This window comes from Orussus abietinus, unplaced genomic scaffold (genome assembly GCF_000612105.2).
Source record: "Orussus abietinus isolate OABI.00-Male unplaced genomic scaffold, Oabi_2.0 scaffold122, whole genome shotgun sequence".
Classification (NCBI taxonomy): Eukaryota; Metazoa; Arthropoda; class Insecta; order Hymenoptera; family Orussidae; genus Orussus; species Orussus abietinus.
Genome location: NW_019394329.1, coordinates 188,049 through 200,728, shown reverse-complemented (window position 1 = coordinate 200,728; position 12,680 = coordinate 188,049). Strand labels below are relative to the sequence as shown.

Here is a 12,680-nt window from a genome sequence, read left to right as displayed (position 1 = left end):
TTTTCTAAATGCCTACGTTGCCGATGTTCGTTTTTATATTGACAGCTGTATCGAATTATATTGCATATTGTACCAAATGGCATACTCCACCTGTCGTTTTCGTACAATAAATATCAAGAAATCGAAGTAAAACTGCAGAAATCCTCTGGGTTCGTGCTTTCTGGGGCCCTAATTGTCTGCAGAGGGACTCCCTGCGCCATCTGTGATTACCAGGTCAATTAAATTTTCACTCCGAGACCTCGTATTCCCATCGTTTTAGCATAGGAGCGCATACACCACTTTTTTTGCCTTTATCCCGTTGAAATGCGAGTTTATCGATTACCAGAGAATTCTAAATTATCGCAAAATTGTCCTGACTCTTTCCATTCTCATATCAGAGCCTTCGATAATTGTATATTGATCGACATATGAGAGCTCGACGCCATTTTGGTTCTGGTCTGGGCTAAGTTAAAAAAGTTTTTCCAAAAATCCAAATTTTGAATGTGTCAGGACAATTCTTAGATGATCACGAGTGACGTGTCAAAGTTTCGGACAGTTTGGTCTAATACCCTTAAAAAAAATTGTTGTATTCGAATCGACTGATTTGAAGGGGGTTTCACTTCACCTTAATAGCCTCTGTAAACCTCGAATAAAACTGGCTGAGCGTGCAAGGGTGCAGGTGGTGCACGGCAGCTGCGACGCCCAAGAGTGGCGCGACCTGCGTCGAAGTGTTAAGTCGTTTTCGGAGATTTCTTGTCGGTCAGGATCTGGTTCCTAAAAATGATTTTCTGCGACGTCGCTTCGTTTAGCGCCGAGTAGTGCCAGTAGACGAAAAGCTACTTGTCGTCGAGCGTATAAGTCACGGCGAGCAGAAGGACGTCCGTTGTGAAAGGCAAGGGCGGTGGTCCGTGACGTTGGCCACGTATTAGATTTAATACGAAGTCGGTGGCAAATGTGCAAAGCGGCCTCAAGAACTGCACGAGGAAATCTTCTCGTTTAATGAAAAAAATTAACCAACATTTTTGAAAAATTCGTCTTTAATATTTATTAGATCTTCTAATCCATATCCAAACAATGTTGAGTCTAAAAAATAAATAAAATCTGTGAACTTGTTTTCACACATATTATTCACGCGTGAAAATTCAATACATAAGTAAAGATGCGTCGTGCCGAGACTATCAGATTTCTGTACCACTCGATTTCCGGACTCGCTCGGGGAGAGTCTTCGAGCTGTTGTGCCTCCGAATCGGTGATGCCGGGTGTCCGGGTATGTGGCGCGCCCCACGTGGAACTGTGCTCCAAAGGTTCATGTATCCATGCCCCGATCCGGCGGTAGGCGGCGTGTTTCGTATCGAGTCTAACTCCATGTTCAAGTGCCCGTGTCCGGGTCCCGCGGGTGTGATGCCGAGTCGGCGGCTGATCTTGCCCCGATCATGCCGGTCCGGGGGCTCAGGGGTTTCCTACAAGCGAAGGGATTCTGTGTGTGGACAGGTCTCTAAAGCGAGACAGGCTGGTTGTGCCAGGGGGTCTCTAGAGCGAGGCATAACGACGGATGGCTGAGGAATCACCCGCGGGCGGGAATCCCATGCCGAGTGATCTCTGAAGTGAGACGAGTGGCTGTGTGCCGGAGGTGTCTTTGAAGTGAGAGAAGTGACCGTATGTCGGAGGTGTCTCTCAAGTGAGACGAGTGGCTGTGTGCCGGAGGTGTCTTTGAAGTGAGAGAAGTGACCGTATGTCGGAGGTGTCTCTGAAGTGAGAGGAGTGGCTGTGTACCGGAGATGTATCTGAAATTAGACGAGTGGCTGTATGCCAGAGGTGTCTCTGAAGTGAGACGAGTGGCTGTGTGCCAACGGTGTCTCTGAAGTGAGAGAAGTGACCGTATGTCGGAGGTGTCTCTCAAGTGAGACGAGTGGCTGTATGCCAACGGTGTCTCTGAAGTGAGACAAGTGGCTGTATGCCGGAGGTGTCTCTGAAGTGAGAGGAGTGGCTGTGTACCGGAGATGTATCTGAAATTAGACGAGTGGCTGTGTGCCAGAGGTGTCTCCGAAGTGAGACGAGGGGCTGTGTGCCGGGGGGTCTCATAAGTGAGACAGGTATCCTTGTGGAGCATGGATGTCGTTCTACGGCGCGCCTAACCCGGTCTGATGGCCCTGACTACCGAGTAACCGAAGCATGATTGTGGATATCCCGTGGAGAACTGCAAGATGATGAAAACCAGGTAACCGACCAATCACCGGCGAGGGTGAAAACAACACGAAAGAAATGAAGCTGTGCCGCTCAGGGGGCGCCTTAGCGTCGAAACCTAGCGACAATAAAGTTTGGCGTTATCGGGTGCAGTTTGCGTATAATAATTAATTAAAAAATAGTCAACCCGGCGCCAAGCGGAATGCGAATCGGAGAAATTGCTGTGCATTTTTTTGCTCCACACCATATACAGCACAATGCAGTTGATCCGCGTTCGGGTAACCGACGCGCGTGCACGGAAAGAAAGATATTTGCACTTTTAGCAAAGGGCAGCATTGCTGATAAAGTTTTACTCACACTGCAGCAATAATCGCATCAACAATAAAAATGTTTTCAATTATATCGAATCGTAGAAGTAGCCACTGGAGAGCTCTCTTTAAAAAAAAGTACTTACTGAATTAGCAAATGAATTTGTTGCAACAGCCAAAAAATATTGTCGTCACTATTCAAATTAATGAGCGATATACAATTTGTTGCCGCAAGAAAAGAATATAGTACTTGTGAATAGAATTCGTGTTTCCACAGGGAAGTAATCGCCTTTTTGTTGTCAATATAACAAAAATGTTTCTGGACAAAAATGTTGCTGGTCCATTTCCAAGCGTTCATATTTGTTGCAGCAAGTAACATTTCTTGTTATGTCCGTGAATTATTTTTCTACGTGTCCTTGGCTGTTTTTCAATTCATTATTATAGGTAAACAGCGTACCATAGAACAAAATTGTACAAGATCTGTAGGTTATATTTCAACAAAGATAGCGATGCGCAAACCGTGGGGACGAATTTTGTTATACTCTGTTAAATATTTGCACTTTCCGGTGAGTTATCCAAACAGGCGTTGAACTCCTCGGCCAAGTTCGCAGTAGCTGAAAGGTTAATACAAAGTCGTTGCCAAAGTGCACAACTACTTCGAGGATTGCACGTGGTAATGCTCTCGTTTCCTGAAAAGAATCGACCGAAAATTCTAAAAAATTCCCACGTCTTCCGCGCCGAGGCAAAAGGAGTCACATCCTGGTTAAGTATTAATGGTATGGATCTACTTTATTACTCTTTTCCTTCGGCATACTTCCGAGGAAATAACGGAAGCTCAAGGACGCAAGCAAGACGGCCGTCGTCAAAGCCGCCATTTGTCGCGCCTTTCTCGTGGCGTGGCGCCTGGAAAAAGGCCCTAGCCGAGTTTTCAGCAACAGTTTGCCCTGGAATCGGTATTCGTTAATTCTTATTGAACCGTGGAATGTCGCACGGGGGAACGTTCGAAGGAACAAAAGAACCTCGGCGTATTTAACACTAGATTGCCGGAACGAGTCAATTTGACTCATTTACGATTTTATTGCTATACATATATAAAAACTTAAATAATTCATCTTTAAAACATATGTTGGTTTTTAATAAAATTATGAAATGTATACAAATGCTGATTCCTTCCTCTCCCCCCTCTTAGTTCCAAAAATGCATATGTGCTATACCTAATTTGACGGATGTGAGTCAAATTGACTCATTAAATATTTTTAATCTTGGTCGCTTTAGATACATGTAACTTATTTCTTGCCCATAGAAATTGATTGTAAACAATCCGATTCGATAGTTTTCACGTTCAAACTTATCAATTTACTAGCTAGATATCTATTGAAAACTTGCACATTCAATATTGTGAAATTATTTGTTGCAAGTCTTTTTTGTTGAAGGCTTTTACGAAAGCTCTGATAAAAAATTCTTTGTGTTCTTCCATTTCGATGTATGGCATCGGAGAGAATAATGCATTTTTAGTAATGTAAATTATTTTTGAAGAATTTTTGCGTTCCAAGGTAATTTCAAAATTTATTTATAAGATGTATTTACGTAAATGTAAATAAATATTTTAGTTCTAGATAAGGGTTGCTATTGTGACAAAAAATGTAAGAGATCTTAAATCGCGAAAAAAAATGACCCAAATAAGAGGAAACCAGTCAGATATCGAATCCGATGCATCCGATACCGAACTATATGAAATAGAGAATCAAGCTAATAGGATTGAATTTTCGAGCAGGGAAGATGAAGATCTTCATCGTATAGCTCCTAGAAAAAGAAGAGCTTGTTTTCTATCTGAAAGTGAATCAAGTGCTAGTGATAGTGATCGTTACATAACTGTTGGCAGAAAAAGAGTAAGATATATTCCTGATTTTTAAACCGAAAGTGAATTACACCCCGCAGACAGATCCGACAATGAAGAAATTTCAACACAAAGGGCTGCCGACGGGACATTATGGGAAACATTGAAAGATGGTAAAAATACTGGTAGATTTCCCAGTCATACCAAATTCAAAGACGTCTCAGGGCCAACTTCCTATTCCAAAAGAAATATTATACTTGGTACTGTAAAGAGTGCTTCCAGAATATATATGTAACAATTGTTTTGAATAAAGTTTCATTAAAAAAAAATTTTATTTTGTTTTAAAAACTCAATTTCGATGTTTGAGTCAAATTGACTCATTTCAGGCGAAATAGGTATATACCCAACATCCGGCAATCTAGTGTTAAAAGGAATCGATCCCGCGGTCCCCTAAGGGCCCGTGGCCGGCCTTTCACGTCACCTCAAAGGTGAGACCAATTATGGCGGCTCCGTCGAAGCGGATGGTCGTGGTGCCGAAGACGGGAGTAATGGAAGAAATTCCTGGGTGTGGCCGGCGAGTGCACGCGAGTACTCGCCGCGTCTCCGCGGGTCCGCCGAAGGAAAAGAGATCATTGCGAGCCGTATCCTGAAACGGCCACGCACCGGCAAACGGACAAAGGTACCGAAGCGACAAGGTCGCCCAGTGATACGCCTATCGCAATCGGCGACCGACTGAAAGCGTTCCCAAAGGGAGCGGCTACGCGGATCCACGTAACTTTTACTTCTTTTTTTGCATAACAAAGATCCCGACTCGATATAGACGGCGCGCTTACGGCTTTCCATTTACGGGCGGAGCTCGGACGCGCGTCGGCGTTTCCGCGTGCGTTGTAAACGCGACCGATGCGTGCCTCGACGACTCGAGAACAATGCAGAAGAGTAAACGGCGTGTCGTTGACCAGAGGGATCGCGTTTGCGTCACATGTCTCGAAGTCAAATTTTAGTCGTTATTCCCAAGTTTTGAAAAGCTTGCTCCGAATGGAACCAAGAATGGTGATTGAAAAAAATTCAAACTCTTAGGTATATTAGGATGTCCACGAAATGTGTTGTGATTTTTAACGTTTAAAATTTGACGCTCGGTTTTCAAACAAAGTATATTGTTTCTCCTTTGTGTCCGTGTTATATACGATTTTAAAGCACCGACTTCGCTCTACATTTTGAAAATGATAATTGTGTTTTAAATATTAATTTCTGTGTCATTTCGACTGTTGCTGATTACCTGGAACCTAGGTTTTCTTTTCATGCGAAGAAACAGTAAAATATATATTATATATTTTGATATGACGTTAAATTTTTAAATTTTAACTTTTCGATAATAACCTGCTATTTGTAAACCTACTGTTTGTAAGTTTACAATGTATAAACATTTTTATACCTTAAAATGTTTAGAAATTTATGATTCACAAATGAATTGTTTGGTCACAAACGATTGGAGCAATAATAACGTTCTGTACTAAGTTTCGCCGGAAAAATCAAACAAGACCTAAAAATTATTGATATATGAGTATGTAACATCAACGTCACGTAATTTTACATACCCATATATCAATAATTTTGAGGGCTAAGGAACGCACAGGTGATTTCAAAAGTTCCGTGGCGGAGACGCGAGCTTTGTAATTTGAACAGCATTCTAAACAACTTTCGGCCATTCAAGGAATGAACAAAATCTTTGAAACAAAAATATTGTTATTAAAATGTAGAGACAAGTCTGTCCTTTAAAATGTTTCTGAACATTCTAACAGCACGTTGCACCCTATAAACAGAACACAGAAAAGGAACGTTGCTACACTTTCGTTAATTAGAATAATTGCGGTACATCGAGCAATTTTCAATTTTGTAACTTTTTCAACCCAGTTAACGCAATAAATGGCTCTAAAACTTGTGGAAAAATCTGAAAATACTTCTATCGCTTTTCGACGTAAATTATCCTAACTCACAGAAATGTTCATGAAGTCGAATAAACGTTTATGTACTCGTTGCGCCAAGACATAGTTTGCATTTGTTTAGTCGATTGACAAATTCCCTCGTAAACTTGAACGCTTTGTCGTGAAACGATTTGACCACTTTAAATCAACAATTGCAACATACATTACTTAAGACATACTGCAGGTCCAAATATTACAAAACCGGGTCATTTCCTAAGAAAAAATGACCTCCTTTTAAACATGAATTATTTTTATCTCTCTAAGCATTCTTCGAGTACAAAATATTAAAGATCCTGGATAAATTCCGCTCTCTCTTTAAAGAATGGAGACCGACGCCTCAGAACGAAAAACCCAATTCCCATCATATGCTTGAATTTCATTTTGTTAAATCGACAGTGACTATCAGATTTCGTTTATTTAGGTGCAGAGACTTGTACCCTTAGTATTGCGAAATTTACGTTAGGCCCGCGTGACACTTACGATGCATAAATATTGTTCTTTAGACCACTTATCGGGAATTGAATCCTGCTGCCCTTGAAATTCCACGTGCAAAGGTTGCCGTAGGTCGGGGTGCGTAGGAGGTAGAAATATAAAAGGATTTTTGAGGTATCAAAGGGTGAAAGCCACAGTTCTCTTCAGGCCTGCGAATTGACCGTCTCAGATTACGAGCTTGATATCGAAGAACCTTTTTGTTGCTCTCACTGGAGAAAAGCTGCCAAATTTTTCAGCTCGATTACCCACCAATTCGGTAGGTGAACTATGTACATAAGAAATATTTTCTAGGTATGTTTTAGGAGTCTTATCGCCTGTAGTGAACGGTGTAAGATCCCAAATTGACTCCTGCATTGGGTGTGGGAGATCCTTGATAAGGAGCCTGCGGCAATGGAGATGCAACTGGAGCGAAATGTGGTTGACGATACTGGCCCTGATATTGTTGCTGATATTGTTGCTGGTATTGTGGACGATGTTGCGATGGGGCACCAGCTCGTGGACCGTATGCCGAAGGTGCTGAATAGCTGTAAAAAGATTTAATTATTATTTAATTGTAAACATTGTCTTCTAGAAGTATTTACTGGATAATAGAAGAAGTACTTGAAGTACCGTTGTATTATACCCTGGCGGACACGAGACCGCCTTTAATACATTGTATTATGTACGCATATACTATTTCATGGACTTTCTACATCACATACCCACTGAACACCAAACCTAACAGTTATATAACTTAAAACTAACAAATAACATAACGTTTGCTGCAATGTAGTAACCTAACTATTACGTAACATAGAGCTAACTAGTTATATAGCGTTTGTTACAATGCAGTAACTTAATAATTATGTAACAGGGAGCTAACGGGTTACATAACATTTGTAACTATCATATCTATATAAATGTAGCGTAACTTTGTTACTTTTATCTTACATTATGTTACTGTCCTGATAATACTGTGTATATGCAGCACATATTTGTAACAAAACAGAACTACATTGGTGCTAACCGTCATCCGTTTTATTACATCATCGTCATCGTTAAATGTCATAAAATTAATATATGTCATATTTTGTTTACTACTCGTATGAAAAAAATGTGATTTTAATTCGTACTCGCATACACATTATCATAATTGTTTCCTAGTCGAATGAAATCATAGCCTTTAAATAAAATCAGATAGTATTTCATTCACATAATTTCATTTAAAGTCTGATTTACTATATAATACCTAATTATTGCCAAGTGCCACAAAATATTACAAAATAAAAAATTACATAATTTCTTATAAAATTGCATTATTTTTGTATTAAATGTTTGAAAAACTAATATTATTTTAAGGTAACTGAACTTATAACATTAATATAACATGTTACATAACATGTTACCTTATTAAGTGGGAAATAATAACAAACATCTAACTTCCATGTTACTTTTATGCTACATAACACGTTAGCTTCGAAAACGTAACATTTACCTAACAGTTATATAACAGTGTTCAGTGAGTATGTCCTATTTAGGGATTTATGTCAACCAGGAGACGATCACCTGAAATTGCAGAAGAATTTCATTTTCCGAATTTTAAGTTTACAATGTGCCCTTATCGTCCATTAAAATACACAAATCGAAATTCACGATTTAGGTCAAATGAGCATTAGCTTGAAGTGAAAACCATTAAACAAATTGAGGCCAGGGTTGTTAACCTTTCCCCACCAGAGAAGAGTAATAAGTTAGTTCCGGCAGAGAAACTAATGACGTGCTTCAATATGTATAGGAAACGATCAATCGTGTTTGAATGATAATCGATTCAAGGTTTATCATCGCGAATGAAAGTAAATACTACTTTCAAATTCCTAACTTCTGCCACCGTCCTAACTGCAGCAACTGTACGTCTTCCTCTATTTTAAATTCGAGTTTTGTCAATTTTCTATAGCTCCACCTGACCAGCAAGACAGTACCTATGCATTAACTTCCCTTTAAGGTGAAGTGAAACACGTCGAGGAACTTGATCGACGTCGATAAAGAAGATTTTTCTAAATGCCTACGCTGCCGACGTTCGTTTTTATGTTGACAGCTGTATCGAATTATATTGGATATTGTACCAAATGGCATACTCCACCTGTCGTTTTCGTACAATAAATATCAAGAAATCGAAGTGAAACTCCAGAAATCCTCTGGATTCATGCTTTCTGGGGCCCTAATTGACTGCAGAGGGACCCCCTGCGCCATCTGTGATTTCCAGGTCAATTAAATTTTCACTCCGAGACCTCGTATTCCCATTGTTTTATCATAGAAGCGCACACAACACTTTCTTTGCCTTTATCCCGTTGAAATTCGAGTTTATCGATTACCAGAAAATTAGAAATTATCGCAAAATTGTCCTGACCCTTTAGTTTCTCATATCAGAGCCTTCGATAATTGTATATTGATCGAAGTATGAGAGCTCGACGCCATTTTGGTTCTGGTCTGGGCTAAGTTAAAAAATTTTTTCCATAAATCCAAATTTTCAATGTGTCAGGACAATTCTTAGATGATCAGGAGTGATGTGTCAAAGTTTCGGATAGTTTGGTCTAATACCCTGAAAATAAAGTGCTGTATTCGAATCAACTGATTTGAAGGGTGTTTCACTTCACCTTAAGATTCAAACAGGGCATTAAAAGTCGCTTTTATTATAAAAATATTATTTAATTTGTTTTTTCTAGTTGATATCTGACCTCTTAGGCGCAGGGTTGTACGCAGCAGGAGCTGGCTGTTGCCGAGGAAGATTTAACGCTGGTTGCTGGTATCTCTGCTTTGGCGCTGGCTCGTAGCGTTCTCCATTAGTGTACTTGGGGTCCGTGTAATAAATCGACGGGTCTTCTCTATATTGGCCATCGTCTTCAGGTTCGCGTGTTCCAGCGATGCCGTTTCCCTTCAAGGTCGGTGGAGGAACGTTGATGTCGGTACCAGCTGGTTCAAACCCTCGACGAGAGGCACCGTACTCGATTTCTCGAAGACTGCCGGTGTCGTCAAGAAATCCATACTTTCCATACACTTCTCCAGTTGGATACTTTGACTCGATCTTGTAGGACCCATCTGCAGCTTCGTAACCGTAACTGTAGCTGCCATCTCCGTTGTGCCTCAATAAAAAGAAGTCCAAATAGAATTCCGTTGAATAAGAAATTCCATTTAATTCAGGGCTTCAAAAAATGTCGTCCAATAATAAGACCAAAAGTAATTATCTATTATTAAGTACAAGAATTTTGGACAATAAAAATAATAAGAAGTGATTCCTAAAAAATTGGTAATCTTTGATTGGTCGGAATGAAATACAGTAAGTTATTTTCTGATTGTTATTAAAGGAACAATTGACTTCCGCGTAGACAGAGACCAAAATTGATGGTTCGAATAGAAAGCAGGATACGCGTTTGCGTATTATGGAAAGTGCTATTAAACCGAATAACTTTTACTCAATAATGTGTTTACGAGAACGCAGTTGTTAAGCGTTATGGGGTAGGTTCAAGTATTATGTATAACGCAGTTGCGAAACAGAGATTTGTGTCCCAAGGCATGTCAGCGTGTCCGTCGACTGGTAAAATATGACAGAAGTGCCTATCAGGATAATTAAACGAACCCTCTGTCAATATTTTGGTTGCAATGTTCTTTTCCGCCTTTGGTCGAAATAAAAATTCTTCACAGAGGGAATCAATTTTTTTTTAGTTTCAATAAAATGAAAGGGAAGATAGTTATGCTTGGTAACGATTCTTTGGTTATTGATATAACTGTGTGTCATTTATTTACCTATTTATTTGTTTCAGAATTGGCACTGGAGTCGTCGTATGGTACTGGGCAGCCGCAAGTCCAACACACAACAGGAGATATGGTACCTTGAAAACATTCTGTCAATGACATACGACATATAATTATCACACTACATAAGTAATGCAAAATAATCTCATCAACATTTAAAACTTTCCAAATATTTAAGATATACAGTGAATATTCATGGAACGCAGAATGTCCGGCCGGTGGACAATCATATAATATCCACAGGAATATTTGTACAGATATTCAGAAAATATTGTCATGCTAGTAATAAATAGATTCCATATACATATATTACTGTAAAACGATCAGGTCATAAATAATATATCAGACTTTGAATTCCCCGTTAGGCATTTTTATGTCACTGTATTTTTGAACTAGAAATAAATGTTCTTTTCAATTGACAAAATATTGTCACCTATGAAACAACAAAATTTTCTTCGGTCATAGTAATTACTAATCGTAATTCTGTCAAGGTACGTGATGACGATTGAAACGTAGGGTGTCTCAGATAGAAATTCACACGTATTTATAAATGGATAACCAGGTACGGTAAAGGTATAATAAACACAACCTCAATTTATCAAAAACTTATTAGAGCATTCAAAGTGCGTGACACGAGTAAATTTTAGCCTTTATAGGTTAGAAAATAGTAGTAGCGCATTACCAAGTTACATTTGTAAGAAATACTTATGGGTAGAAGTTAGCTTTTATTTTCATTTTTTCCGTGCGTGTTCGATTTCGACCCAGTATCACAATTGTTAAGATTTATTTTATTACTATTGTTCAGACGAAAAAATGTAAGATTTATTCAAAATTAATTGGTGGGTATTTTATTTAATAAATCAGTGCACTGTATATGAGATGTAATTGTTCTACAGTCAGATAGAAATATATAAGCAGTTTAGACGTTATAACTATCATCCTATAGATGAAAGTATTCCTTACATTTAAAAAAATTGTAAAAATTCATACAAACCTTTTTGAGAATATTCAAAGCATGTGCTGGCTTACGAATGTAAACAGAATATTCACTGAGTATTTCAAATATCCAGAGTATATTAAAAGATTTGAAGAATATTCATAGATGTGATCTAGGGAATGGTACACATTTTTACTCTACTGATAATTCATATTTACTCAACGTTTAATTCACCACCGTAGTAACCTCTCCTTTCGATTTAATGTACAAATGGAAAATCATTAAAAGATAAATAAGAAAATAATAAATGAATGTTATAGAAGCACCGTATTAAATATTTCCCGAAAGATCGAGCATTTGTCTGGACAGTATTTCCTGCAAACTGCGATTTCATTTATCTGTAGACATCATTCTCTTCGTCAAAATCTATTTCCCCCGTCTCGAATGAAATTGTTCCCTTAATAGAAATCATGATTTGTCTCCGCTAAAATAATCCTCTTCGTTAAAATCATTAACCATCTCCATTTTTCTCGTTTCCGACAAAACCTTGGTTTTTCCTTCATCAAAATAATTAATGATGCTGATTTTCCGTTTCGCCGACAGAATCATTCTCTTCGTCAAAACCATTAATCGTCCCTACTAGTTATCCATCCATTTGTTACCACTTTCACGTTCTCACAGTAATTCGCGATCGTCTCACAGCGGATTCCCACGCGATCCTTAGCACTCGACCGATACAATCACGATCTTCTTGCAGCCTCGTTACCCGGGCACACCTCGAACGTCATTTAACTGTTGACAGGAGGCGGTTCCTCGATGTTAAATAAAAAAAACAGAAATCACAAGTCCTCGGGGGTCAGTTCGCGCATTGCGGGCCCGCACGCATATTCGGTGCGTTCGTTTAAGCAATGTTCCGCAGAAGCAATGGCAAGGTGTAAACTACTCACGAGGGATGCCATATTGTAGTCGAAGAGGCTCCAATGGTTGTATTATAAGGATCGCGTTACACGGTCCGCAGGTCTACTTATATAGGTCCCCTTCGGGAGCGGCTGGACCCGCCCATGGGCCCGACCACCACCTCGGCATAACCTCAGCGCGAGTCCGCAATGCCGCAGCTTTGAAAACGCTATCTGCGGCCTGTTCTGTCCCTGATCACGTCCCAAAGATTGAACGCA

At 39.4% G+C, this 12,680-nt stretch overlaps 1 protein-coding gene across 1 annotated transcript; it reads right to left on the bottom strand.

Moving 5' to 3' along the window:
• Nucleotides 1-5,832: 5,832 nt before the first annotated feature.
• Nucleotides 5,833-12,464, bottom strand: LOC105700176 (extensin-2). The gene is made up of 4 exons (XM_023431794.1): nt 12,453-12,464; nt 10,560-10,657; nt 9,494-9,898; nt 5,833-7,306 (listed from the first exon to the last, which is right to left on the bottom strand). Exons 1-4 carry the CDS (start codon nt 12,462-12,464, stop codon nt 7,090-7,092), a joined length of 732 nt encoding a protein of 243 aa, XP_023287562.1. The 3' UTR covers nt 5,833-7,089.
• Nucleotides 12,465-12,680: the final 216 nt, after the last annotated feature.

Bases quoted from the DNA above. Each gene is read 5' to 3' on its own strand.
- LOC105700176 (XM_023431794.1), bottom strand. The intron at 9,899-10,559 runs GTAAATAAATGA...CTTTTTATTGAG, and splicing joins ATTCTGAAACAAATAAATAG to GCACAACGGAGATGGCAGCT. The intron at 7,307-9,493 runs GTCAGATATCAA...ATCTTTTTACAG, and splicing joins TACAACCCTGCGCCTAAGAG to CTATTCAGCACCTTCGGCAT.